Source organism: Pleurodeles waltl, chromosome 7 (genome assembly GCF_031143425.1).
Source record: "Pleurodeles waltl isolate 20211129_DDA chromosome 7, aPleWal1.hap1.20221129, whole genome shotgun sequence".
Classification (NCBI taxonomy): domain Eukaryota; kingdom Metazoa; phylum Chordata; class Amphibia; order Caudata; family Salamandridae; genus Pleurodeles; species Pleurodeles waltl.
This window is the reverse complement of record NC_090446.1, coordinates 971,669,308-971,682,768: the sequence shown is the minus strand read 5'-3', so window position 1 is coordinate 971,682,768 and position 13,461 is coordinate 971,669,308. Positions and strand designations below refer to the sequence as shown.

General features: G+C 42.1%; 1 protein-coding gene across 3 annotated transcripts in view; it reads right to left on the bottom strand.

Annotated features, from left to right (window-relative positions):
- The window catches only part of RPTOR (regulatory associated protein of MTOR complex 1), a 1,432,785-nt gene that overhangs the window by 335,657 nt on the left and 1,083,667 nt on the right, over positions 1-13,461 (bottom strand). For 2 of the 3 annotated variants that reach the window (XM_069199733.1, XM_069199735.1), the window contains exons 18-21: positions 10,254-10,371; positions 7,259-7,399; positions 6,147-6,305; positions 3,949-4,067 (exon numbers count right to left, since the gene is read on the bottom strand). In XM_069199733.1, the coding sequence (XP_069055834.1) occupies positions 3,949-4,067; positions 6,147-6,305; positions 7,259-7,399; positions 10,254-10,371 (537 nt within the window). The remainder of the gene's footprint in view (positions 1-3,948; positions 4,068-6,146; positions 6,306-7,258; positions 7,400-10,253; positions 10,372-13,461) is intronic. The other variant, XM_069199734.1, reaches the window with a different exon arrangement.

The following is a 13,461-nucleotide window of genomic DNA, read 5'->3' as shown; positions in this document are numbered from 1 at the left end:
GGTGCCCCCTCTGGGATCACTTGAGGCCCCCATAGGGGGGCCCACCCCCCAGTTTGAAGACCCCTGCCATATAGGTTCCTTTCATCTCCTTACACATCATCTCTCTCTCCATCCATCCGTTCTCTCCCATCTTCTCTCCTCTCTTGCTGCTTCTTCAATCGCTTTCTCTCTACTTCCCCCTCCCTCTCTTTGGCTTGAAGCCTCCGCCTGCCTGCTGCAGGTAACCTCGGGGAGAGGAGGAAAGTGACAGAGGCACCAGGGGCGGCCCTGGGCTCTACTGCCCCCCGTGGAAATGCCAGGTGGAATAGAAGGCCTGGACGGCCCAGCTTTGGTAGAGTAAGTACATTATGTACAGAACACCACACTTAAAACGCTCGGTAAATGTTTAAGAATTTGAATATAAAGGCTATAAATTAAGATGATACTCTTATCTTGATTCATATGAACAGTGCAGAAACAGCAAACGCAATCCAGTCAGGACAGTGGGTGTGCTCAAATAAATCACTGGTTTGCACCAACAAAACTGCATGAATTAAGAGCAAAATAAGACAAGGCTAGAGTTTAGCATATCAGTTTATCTTTTATAAATAAAATGGCAATTTGAAAGGCTGCAACCATTCCATTAAAATTTCAATTTTTGCTTATGTTTTGTTTATTTGTATGCTCTTCTGGTGTTCAAGTGATGGAAATAACTTAGTTGGGGGTCACTGTCTTCCAGTAGTAATTTAGTGGGGGGGTCTAGAGTAGCCAAAAGGTTAAGAACCGTTAATCTACAGGAAGAATCCTAGGCCAAGACAACAGTAGTATAATAACCACAGCAAGGCTGTCAAAAAGATGATCTCAGAATTAAAATATCTTCAGCAAGACACTCAAATGGAAAGATCAGAATTAATGTGTCTTCAAGAAGACATTTAAAATGGCAAAATCAAAGCAGGGACTTGTTTAGGAAGAAACCTGGCAGTGACAGAACAGACAATAATACCTTAATTAAGAAAAAAGCAAGATTTACATGGAAAGAGAGCATTTGAAGAGGAATCTCAATCAATCAAAACATAATTAAGCACCACCACTGTGCCACACTTTGGAAAAGTGCTTTAATCTGGGCTGACTATCAAAGCGCTTTAATCTGGGATGAATATCCATTCTACACATTTACAGAATGCATCATAACGTACCTTGATAACCGGGACTACCAATAATGTATCAGTTACCCATCGAATCTCCGTGGTCAATGCTTTCTGTTATCCCTTGTCCCAAACTCCAGCTCACTGCCTACCAAACCTCTTCCCAGACTGACCTTATCATAGTGAGCTTCCTCAGTAAAGGGAGAAACCAGCCGTAACCCCAAACAAAAATTAGAACTGACACCCTAAAGGGAAAACTAGCTATTTTGGTCTGTGCTCTTTTGGCCGAAAAGTACCCACTGTTCTCCTCCCTTTTCTCATCTCCTTTGCCACTGAAATCACAGCCAACCTAAAGGGAAAGCCAGGACAGCCCTACACCACCTTTCTCAAGGTCTCCCAACTGTTAAAGGCTGCAATAACTAGGACAACGGCTGGTTCACCGTTGAACTTCATGAAGATGATGAAAAAGTGAAGAGTTTTGGGAAGTCCATTGGCAAGTTCACAGCCTCTGGCAACCTGCAGTGCATGGAAGCGCCAAACTTCTAGGGTAAACGATTCATTTTGAATCCAGATCATCAACTTTCACTATTAATTTTTTATGCATTAAGAGAAAAGTGGTAGTTTAGTCCCTTTATAAAGAGTGCACACACACGCAGACATTCTCTGAAACAACCAAAGGAAGTTTTTTTTAAACTGATACAAATTTAATCAGGAGAAGTATATCACCTGCAGCCACATCATTCAAAGATACCCACATTAAGTAGTCACTGCACTATTCAGCACTGCTTGATTTTCACCCATGCCCAGAACAAGGACATCTTGAAGAGCATCTTCTCATTTAGAAGGGCATCACCATCCAAATACATCTGCAATAGTAAGATGCTGCACCACATTCTCTCTGAAACACACTGTTGCAGCAGTTCCATTGTACTAAATGTTTGACTATGTTAATTCTGTCCACCAGACTTTAACTTTTTTAGTGGTTTCCATAATCAAACTTCCAAACTGGGAGTTTTTTTTCCCGAAAAACAAAAAACTAATGACAAACACACCCTGGAAATTTCTCCCCAAAGCTGCAGTGGGGGTGCTAGTTTTTTTTTCTTTCCCGTTCCTCACTGCCACTTTTCTCCTGGCAGTGACGGACAGGAAAAAGGCATTACACCATCCAACCTAAATAGAGCACACAGTATAATGTCCTTTCTCTGACTGCTGCCTATCTGTTGGGCTGTATGAGGAAGGATTTAGTCAATGGTGTCAACTGGGGCTCAATGACCTCACTGGGCGGACCGAAGTAATGTCCGCCCATCTCTATATGAGGCGGGTGGACCGAGGGCTTAGCGTGCAAGGCACTTTGTTGCATTTGTGACAGAGTGCCTTATCCACTATACTCTACATCAAGGCCTAAGTGTAGATTGTAATCTATTTGACAGTACCTTCAGTACTGAATTTTGGAGAATAGCTATTTGATACCCACAACAAACGCCAATAAGGCACTCTGAAATGAATGGACCTTTGCAGCATTTGACACCACTCATTATCAAGTGCTTCTAAATCATCTAACAGCCGTTGCAGGAGTAGGACAGATACCCCTTAAACGATTCACATCATTCTTTGCAAGTAGGTAGAAGCAAACTATAAGCTGCAGAGTTTTGCAAGGATTGTCCCTCTTGCTGAACCTCCTTCAGTGTATTCATAGTCACAATGGTTACAAGTTAATCTAAATGCAACACACACATTGCCTCAGGCTGAAAGAGTGACCTGGTGTCTGAAACCAGGGGGCTCATGGTTTGAAAGATATTCTTCTTTTGCGTCTGATCAACCAGAAATTAAAGTGTTTGCCCACAGGTCCTGTAGGCCAATCGTGTCACCCTTTCTTAAGGTGAACCTTTATGAGGAATGTGTACACTTGGATATGCTGCTCAATAACAGTATTTTCTACACTCAGCACAAATGCAACCAACAAGAATCCGTATCAACATCTACACCTAGAGTGCAGCGCCTTTCTTATCCTACAACTCTCCCAAAACGCCGTGCTGCACAATGCAGCATGTCAAAATGAGACACCTCACTAGACAAAGGTGGCTAGAAGTGCACTGAAAATCATGATTTTATATTAATAAATTCATCCCCAGCACGTGGATATACTCCTCTAAGTGCTTAGAGCACGACTAAAGGCAGCATGCTGTGTTTTTTTTGTTTTTTTTAAAGGTAGTACATAAATATTTACACACAAAAAACTCGATAGATATTTCAGAGTCATCAATACACACTGACATAGTAGAAATTATATGTGACAGCAAAGACTTCTCCTGAACTCCTATTGTCATGGCAGGGATGGCTAAACTTGCGCTAAGGAGAGGAGAGCAGAACAGTAGCTTGGATCATGAGTTGCTAATCTTTTAGTGACGTTTGACTGTGAAGTTGCTTCTACAAGTGCTAAAAAACCACCAGCACATATGGGATTAATAGTGGTAAAGTGGGCGCCCCCAGAGACATTGCATTTGCATGGGTGGTCTGAATGTCTTAAATTGGTTTAGTGAGTGAGGGGCAATGGTAAAGAATATTCATACAGAGGAGATGCCCCCTACACAGTACAAGCCATATTCCACCCAACAACACAATGCTGACCAAAAAAGATGAATAAACAAACTACCACTAAAGTTGTTTCTACTGCTAACAGAAGAACTTTCATCAAATCGTTACCCACAATGTTTGAGATTAGGGATCAGAAGAGGTGGACCTGTTGCTGAATTTGTTCCATTAACCCATGGATAAAAGTGCGTTTCCCATTACAATGCTGTTGGACCACTAGGAAGTGACCTACCTTATATGCTATACTGTTGAGCACTCTCATTGCCAGGTCGGATGCATCAGGAAAGGGGTCTGCGGCCAAGTGAAGAAGTACCCTCCAGATCTGGGTGTAAACACTATTGAAGGAAACACCTAAAATGAAAAATGAGTTGTGCTCCTTATTAGTTCCCATGTAATGTAAAGGTACATAGGGCTCGCCTGCATTTCGAGATGGAACCTGGGTGAGCTGCACTAAAAGCACTTTTTGCCAAGGATACATTTGTGAATTTTTTTTATACACCTTTAGGGAGGCCGGGTCACCTCAAATTCAATTAATAACAAAAAATAAGCCCAAAAAATGGCGAAAAAGGTATTTAATCTGATATTTGTTTAAAGAAACACAATATGTGGTGGCAGAACAAAACCAGTGCAACAATGCCGTACAAAGAGCTGAATGTGGAGAAAAAAGAGTTAAAAAAGGTAAAAAACTCATATTCTTAGCTAAGATGTCCAGTGTTATACAAGGGTTAATGATTTTTTGAGGCATCTTTAAACATTAGTAACTGTGACAGCCTCACTTCAGCCAATATACATCAATGGCCTCCAAAGGATAGAAATGAGTCAACATAAGCTTACATATTCAGATCCGATTAAAGGAGGGTCAAGTATTCATTTATGGAAGCTATTTCACATTTGAAATATATGTACACACAAACATGAAGCTATTCCAATTGAAATGAAGTAATGAACTGCTGTTCTTGAAGAAACACGGAGGAAGCCTTTGTTATTTTCCAAGGCTCTTTCCTGCAAGCACACTGTATTGTAATAATTAATTAATGTTTTCTATTGTTTGTTTAACTAGTTTGTTCTGACACCTCTGGATTACATTATGCCAGAAAGGCCGAATTAATATTCAAGAAGGGGGACTGTGCTCAGGTAGGTAGGTTTATGTAACATTTTAAAACACTGAAATGTGAGTTGTCTATGAATAGATCCTTTTTCTTACATCATGTTGACAGTGCAGTTTCCATCCTTTTCTCTAGTAAAATTGGCTTTATAAACCCTCAAATTTTGAGTTTCTACTAAGGATGCTGCTGATTCTTTGTTAATTTGCTGTACATTTGAAACAATCTATTTTCTGACTCTGGCGAGAGCATGAGTTATAGTTACCTTAGTGTACGAGATATAGTTACTTGATATAACTAACTATAACAAGTTAATTTATGTTGTTTTGTACATTTAAAATGTGAGCCTGACTATAACATCCCTGTAAACATATATTTTTTTTAAAGTACATTTCTATGTTTGTGTTAAATTCTATTGCCGAACTATCATATCCCTGTAAAAAAAAATTGTTCAGTGAATTTATATATATTTTTTAATAGGAAAACCCACTTAATGTTAGGGAACATTTGAATTTGAGGAATCCTCGCCTCTTTTAATAAATGATGAAACCATTCGCAAATATATCCTCAGGGAACATTGTTTTTCGCCAAAATAGTTCACAGTCAAGCAAGGCTTAACTTCAAATGCGTTCTAGGTCTGCACATATCAACGTCCACTTGAAAATACCAGAAAAGATCCAAAAATAAAAATGTATTAGAAGACGAACAATAAGTTAGTTCAATAAGAGCATTCAGTGTATGCTCTCTCCAGGGTGTAAGAAAGCATATACTGTGCAGAGACCTATTACTGCGAGTATAAGTTCAGAGAGTGTGTGTGCGCGCGCGTGCGTGCACCACTGCGCTAAGAAAGATGACAGCATGTAAAGACTCATAACCCGGAGCTCAAAGGTGAAGGGGCACAATGGGCTCGGTCAAAGTGTGATTGAAAACTTGTATTCCAGGATCAGAGACAGATTAGTGAATGTATTGGCGAGCTGTCATGATATTGTAAAATGAGAATAGGGGGCACACTTTCAGAGTGTTACTTCGGAGACGTTATGAATTTCACAAATTTCATAGAACAGTGTGTTTGCATAGCTGCTCGGAGTGGATGTGTGTGCCTCATCTCATAGCTAGTAAGTGCACAGAGGGCTGCATGTGCACTTATCAGTGGGTTTCGGTAGAAAATAACATGCACATTTCCATCCGTCAGCTGGGAGATTACACCTTTTGTGCTCACGAGTAAGGGTCAGACGTAGCATGTGTGCAATCGTATAGGTGAGTTCACAAGAACAAGCATGTGTGCATTGATATAACCGACTTCACGGAGGAAAGTGTCTGCCCTCACCTATCAGGGAGTTCAGTGAGGAGTAGGAGCTCACTCTTCGCATCTTGTCAATTGTCTCAAAAGACAGGATGTACTCATCTGTGTCTGGGCTTCCAAGGGTACTGCTGGCACTGCTGCTGGTACTCAGGTTCCCAGGGGAAAAGGCCAACGAGCATCCTGCTAGCAAAAAAAGAGGAAAAGAATCAGTACGGCATACCGAGGACTTGAAGCTGACAATACAACAAGCGGTGACTTTGAATGCCTTATGATGACACCAGAGTATAGGCCAACCCTGCTACTTCAATCATATTTAGTCCCTACAAGAAGTTAAAATAACCAGCATAAAATGTGGTGCAAGTAGAATGCTGGACTCACTGCTGAATGAAGCAAAACATGCTGAGAAGTCTTGCCACCCGCGCTAACAGGCCGAGGGCGAAAACGATGATGAACCGAAAGAGCAGGAAGAGGGCAGATACCCACCAGGATGCACTGTTCATCAGAACAAAGGCAGCTTAACTGAAGCCAGAAAAGATACCCCATGAATGCTACGCTAAACCCGCTGATTGACAGATCCACTGCAGGAATACTGTCCAACTTCCACTGGCTGATAGAACTGTTGCTCACATCACACTAGGTGTACATTTCCGACATTAAGTATTATCCTCAATTGAAAGAAGCACAGAAGCATATTTAGGTGCAGATTTCCTCCACTAGGCGGCGACAAACACTTCCTGATCGCAGATGGAGATGTAGACAATAACAAATCCATGTTAAATGAGTCAGAGCGACTAAAGTTCTACCAGCGTCCATTTTGGGGACACTTACTCGAGAGTTTCAGCCATACAACTCGTCTAGGCAATAACACTTCTTAATCTATTTCTGGTACAGTTTACAAAATTAATATTGCCTTTATTAGTTGTCATTTCACTTATTGCCAAACTTCAAAAATAAGTATTTGAAAAAGATCCTCAGCCCCCCGTTTATGAAAGAGAAGACAAGGTACAGGCATGGCCAATAAGTGGGTTGAAGTGATTCTGAGAGATGAAGGCAGCAATAAAGGCAGGGAGAGATAATAAAACAACATAGATGGTGGTTGAGGGGAGAAGCAAAACCAAAGTAAGAGATATTCTTACCTTCTTCGTTCAAGCTGAGGTTCTGGAGAGACTTGTTCAGATTTCGGGGCATGGTGACTGCTCGAATGTTGCCATAGGAGCTTACGGAACGAAGGCGTGGGGTGGAAGGCCCATCCCGCACAGGGGTCAAACTCCCACTCTCTGAACAAAATGAAGAGACCACTATTTACTTAAAAACAGGTTCAGCATTAGGCACCCAATGCATGTGCTGCAAATTCCACATCGGTAGTACAGCCCCTGGCGTTTCAGGAAGAGATGTGATATGAGGCCATAACAAAACAAAAGCACCAGCAAAGCTGAGTCAGAGAAGAATGGCGATGAGTGCAATAGAGTGTCATAGATTGGAGTGGCATAGAGTGTCGTGTACTGGAATGGCATAAAGTAGAGTCATGTACAGTGGAGTGATGTAGAATAAATTGCATTGGCCTAGTGATGCAGAGTTTACTAGCAGAGAGTACAGCATCATAAAATTCAGCGGTGTAGATTAGAGTGCTGAATAGCAGAGTTCAGTGGCATACAGTGCAGTGATGCACAGTAGAGTGGCGTAGAGTGCAGTGGCAGAGTGGTGCAGAGTGCAATGGCGTAGGGTGGTGCAGTATAGTGCTGTAGACTGATGTGATATATGGTGGCGTAGAGTACAGTGCATTGGCATAGAATGCAGTTGTGCTGAGTAGAGCGGTAAAGAGTGCAGTTTTGCAGAGTAGAGTGTCACACAGTGCAGTAGTGTTGAGTGCATAGAGTGCAGTGAGACTGTAGAGTGGTGCTGAGTAGAGTGGCATAGCGTGCAAAGGATTTGAGTACAGTAATGCAGAGAAGGTTGCACTGGCATAGAGTCCATTGGCGTAGAATGGTACAAGTGGAGTGCAGTGGCTTAGAGTGGTGTAGAGTAGAATGGGCTGGTGTAGTGTACTGGCGTAGAGTGTTGCAGTACATAGCGGCGTAGAGTGCAGCAGCATACATTTCAGCAGCATGCAATTCAGTGTCAGACGAGTAGTGCACAGAGCAGTGCAGAGGTGCAGGGTAGATTGGCAAAGAGGGTAGATGAGTAGAGTAAGTGCCAGAGTGCAGTGGTGTAGAGTGGTGCGGAGTGGCATAGAGTGCAGTGATGCCAAGTGCAATGGCGTAGAGTGAAGTGATGCAGAGTAGAGTGCATTGACAAAGAGTGTAGTAGTGCAGAATAGGGTGGCAGAGTTCAGTGTCGGAGGATGCAGAGTACATTTTTGTAGAGTGGCATAGAATGCATTGGCGCAGAGTGCAGTGGCATTCAGTGGAGCAGCATAGAAAGCAGTGGAGTAGAGTACAGTGGGGTGGTGTAGAGGGCAGTGGAGAAGAGTGCACTGGCGTATAATAGATTGTTTCAAAGTAGAGTTAAGTAGCGTAGAGTGGAGTGATGCAGAGTGGAGTGATGCAGGATAAAGTGCAGAGGTGCAGAGTGCAGTGGCACAGAGTAGAGTGTTTCAGAGTATAGTGAAGTGGCATGGAGTGGAGCAAGGTGGAGTGAAGTGGCATAGAGAGTAATGATGTAGAGCAAAATAGTGTAGGGTACAGTGGCAGAGTGCAGTGATGTAGATTAGAGTGGCATACAGTGGATTGGTGTAGACTGCAGGAGCATAGAGTGGAGTGGTACAAAGTTAACTGCATTGGCGTAGAGTGTATTGGCATAGAATGCAATGACGGAGAGTGTAGTGCTGCAGAGAAGTATAGAGTGGAGTTGTGCAGAGTGGAGTGGCCTGGACTAGAGTGGTGTAGTGGCGAATGGTGCAGTGGTGTACTGTAGAGTGGACCAGAATGCACTGCATAAAGCAGAGTGGTACAGAGTAGAGAGGCATAGAGTGAAGTGGTGTACAGTGCAGTGGCGTAAAGTGATGCAGAGTAGAGCACAGTGGGGTAGAGTGAAGTGTGGTAGCACAATGCCATTACCGACAACACATTTTCAATTGAAAAGATCATTACATTTGCACTGGCATACAGTTTTACTAATACAACTATACAATGCAAACAATAAAATGTGGACATGGCATCACCTAGTGCACTAATTTACTTTGATCATATAAAAGTATTTGTTTCCAACACACTTCAGAATTAACAAATGTGCTTCATTTGGGCTTTTCTAATTCTGATAATCTGAAATACTTGCACAGTTCATTTAAATGTTGTTGTGGGCTATAGAAAAAAACATTTCCTACCCCCAGTATCCAACAAGATTCTCATATACATCCTCTCACTTTGAAGTCCGAGAAAGAAAAGTAAACATCAGCTCCCTTGGAAGACAGTCTGACGTTTGACTTCTGTCTTTGAATGCACAGCAAATGTAACAAGATAAAAACAAGATTTACAGGCCTCTTCATAGAAAGGAGCACTCGTGCAAGAATACAAGGAGAGGTAGTGTGAAAAGGCTTTATCCTTGGGAGGGACGAACTCACACTAGACAGTCTACAACAAATAAAACAAGTGAGTTACAAACCACAGAGCCAATGGTAAGCAACCGGTGGAAGCATTTCCAGGGAAATGTTCCTAATGTCCCCAAGATGTCTTTAGCAAAGACTTCGACCTAATGACTCTGGCAGAGAGTAAATCTCTATTGCAAATGCTACATCAGTAATAAAGCCCCTTGGGTTTGGGGGAGAGATATGATATGAGACCACACTAAAATGACATCAAAAAGAAAATATGAACTTAAACTGCATGGGCAAGATGTATCCACAAATACTTGTGACAGATGGACAGCTCAAAGTAACAGAAGATACTAGTATTTGCAACAGAGAACTGGAAAGGGCCTTCACTTGATTGAGTGAGATTCAGATGCAAAAGATTAACTCACTTACCTGTGGTTCATGCAGAGGGCAAATGGGGGGAAACTACTGGTGGGTGAAGACATAGCAACCTGCTGATGATGGCAGGCAGGACTGATGTGAGTGGTTACCAATGGCTGCTACAGTGAACAAATTATAATACTTACTCGCACTTGCTGGGATAGACAGGTAGGGACATTTACCTGTAGTTGCTGGAGAGGGAAGGGGGCAGCTCTTCTCCTCTTCCATAAACTGCAGTGCTACTGTGCAGAAATTGCTTTCGTACTGAACCACCAAATGGCTGAGGGCCACAACTAGTTCCTGTGGAAAAAGCAAAGATAGAATAAGGATTTACCACACCCAATAATGTCAGTGTCTTTGCTGATACTTGATTCATGAACCATTGTAATCTTTGTTAACCAGATATAGCGCTGTACGCAGGGGCTTACGGGGCAGCAGAAAGGGAGCGGAATTCGGATTGGCAGGGGTACTAAGTAAGAGAAAGCCCATTATTTTGGGAGATAACCAACATTTTGTAAGCCTTTTTAAACAGAGTGAGGGAGAGTATGTGTTTGCGTTTTTTTCTGTGTGTGTGAAAAACCCTGGTGAAATTTGACAGACACCTTACCATACCCAACTGAAAGCACCTGCACCCAACTGTTTATGACACAATACATTTATTAGGGGGTGTACAACACCAAAACAACCCCCTGAAGCTACGCCCCTGACTGTGCGACTAACAGCTTTTAAGTCCAGATCGGGAAGGTCCTATTACCCAAGAGAGCTCAAAGCAACATTAAAAATGATTCCCTTTTGAGTTTCCAAGCCCTAAATCAGAGCTTTGAAAGTACCCTATTGGCATAGCCCTGAGAGAGGCCCTTTGACAGATCCTAAAGGAGACATCTGAAGTCTGAAGAATGTCATTGTTATAGCCTAAAATAGCCTTAAAATGATATAGCTTTCTTACCCTACCTAAAAGAGATTTTCATTTCCCTAGCCTGAAAAGAATCTCACTTGTATAGCCTTAAAAAGATTAGACATGAATGCCAATGCAGTTTGTAAATATATTGAGGTCAATGACGTAGACCAACAACTATAATGCATGCAGAACACTGCATACAACTACATCATCTTATGGTCGGTACTTGTCTGAGCATACCGACTGTCGTGCTGCCAGTTATGGGAGCCAAATAATGGGGGGAAAGAGAGAGATCACCTCATCTTAGGTATTCAGGGAAATGTTGGTCTCCAAGAGAGAGGCGGGCTGTAGCTTCTCACCAGGGGAGTAAGCTGGAGATTAGATTTTGAACATGAGATATGCAAAGTGTAATGGCTAGAACCATGATCTAGAAAGGGTCTGGCCATAAATAATAAGAATGGTTTTGCGGGGTCAGTGATGAATTTGCAATGTGCCATTAGGAATGGTTGGTCCTTACCTATGCATACTGTTAAAATCTGGAGCTGTTATTTATTACGGAATCATAGGCCACCCTGACTCAAATTTTGATCTTGGGAATGCATGTTCAGTCGGGTATAAAGCTATTCATCTCCTACAGAAGGGGTGCTGGGGACGAGGACTCATAATCCTTTTTAAGGAGAGGGTCCAGGGCTTCACTGAATTAGAGATTGTGGGATTCTCACTGTAACTCTCTGGATCCTGCTCCCTAATGGGGCTCCTTTGTAATAGGCCACCAGGCACAAACATGCAATTTACAGATGCATTTCTTGAGTATTTGATACCTTATTCCTTCGACCATTCTACTCTCTTGGTTTTAGAGGATTTCATTTTTGGGTAGTAAAGACTGATATTGGACTAATACAATATGTAAAAGGCCCTACACATAGTATGCGGGAGATTTGGCCAAAGGACCTAATTACTGAAGAGTCAATAATGCCTCAGGGTTTGGTCTGATCACTTCTTGATCCATTTTAACATGTAGGCAGGCGGGCTGACAAAGCATAACGTAGCGGTGACCCACTGGGGCAACTGGACGTAGAGAAGGCAATAGGCAGTTATGAAGTCTTTTCTGCTGCTTACGGGAGATATGTCAATAGATTCCATAGTCGAGACTTATGACCACTGGATCGCAAGGGCTGAGGATAAAGTAATAACAATGAAGTCAGTGTGTTAAAAAAACAAAAACAAATCGGATATGCTCTACTTGTTATAACCAGGAACTAAGGGAAGCAACAATACAAGGTAAAGGCGTGGAGAAGAGCTGAAGATTAAATTATGTCCAATATGTTAAAGTTTAACTTAATAAAGCAATGGGGGTTATAAAAAGCTTACTGTGCATCCTAAAGCTAGTTGCGACTCTAATGAGATACAACTAAGCCATCTAAACATTTGATATCAGGCACACCTTAAATATTCGAGCGAGTGTTACTGTCCAAATACAACATTCTCAAGCACTCTGCAATGATTTAGCAGCATTTTTAAAGATAAAATTACTATAAATTACTAAAAATGTCTCATTTATAAACTTCGTGTAAATGAGGTGGAGGAAGTGTCCCCACAAAATTATGGATATTTTTTATCTAAATGGGGTTGTTGAGGACTATTTTGCTAATAAGGAAGAAATAGTGGGAATTAGGACCCTGGATGAGTTTGGTCTGATTTCTGAGCCAAGACTTTCTTAATTAGCATTATTACATCAGGCTCTCCCAGGAATGTGAGGCCTTCCAAGGTGCGGCACATCATGGATGTGCTACGATCAGAAATGCTTCATTCAATGCCTCTATGCTCTCTGGGTTGGTTCTCAGTAACTGAAAGCATGCGTCAGGCCCAGTGCTTAATTTGTGCTTGTTGTTTCCGGTGCTTAGCACCGGCATTTATTTGTGAGGGCCGGGGCTCATTCTTATGCCTCAAGCATTTGCTGCGAGCAAAAGACATATATGGGAAAAACGGAAGAAGAAAAAAACTAAAAAGCGTCATAAAGGGAGAAAGTAGAAAGTTGCAGGATGAGCTGAAAGGGGCAGGGGTAGTCGTAAATGGATTGAAGAGGCACGAGATGGCTTCAGTATTCAGTGCTGGCAGATTTAATTACCGCAGTCTTGTGTTTAAGAGAAGGGCTTTGAGAACCGGCACCTCTTTATTTACAAATAAAGCACTGGTCAGGCCACGTTTGAAAAAGCAAAGAGCTAACCGCTAACTTCCTGAGTAATTATAGGCCTATTTCACTGCTTCCTTATCCAGTACAAATTTTAGAAGAGCCTCTAAACTGCAATCTAGTTGACTATCCACAGAGTATTGATCTATTGCATGGTACGGAGGTTGCGTTGGTCTCAGTTTTGGATGACCTGAGGATCAGAGTCGACAAGGGGAATTTTGTTGCCCTATTATTCGATCTGTTGACCACAATCGATACCTCTCCCAAGAGATACAAATGTCAAGGCTAGAGGAAATTGACA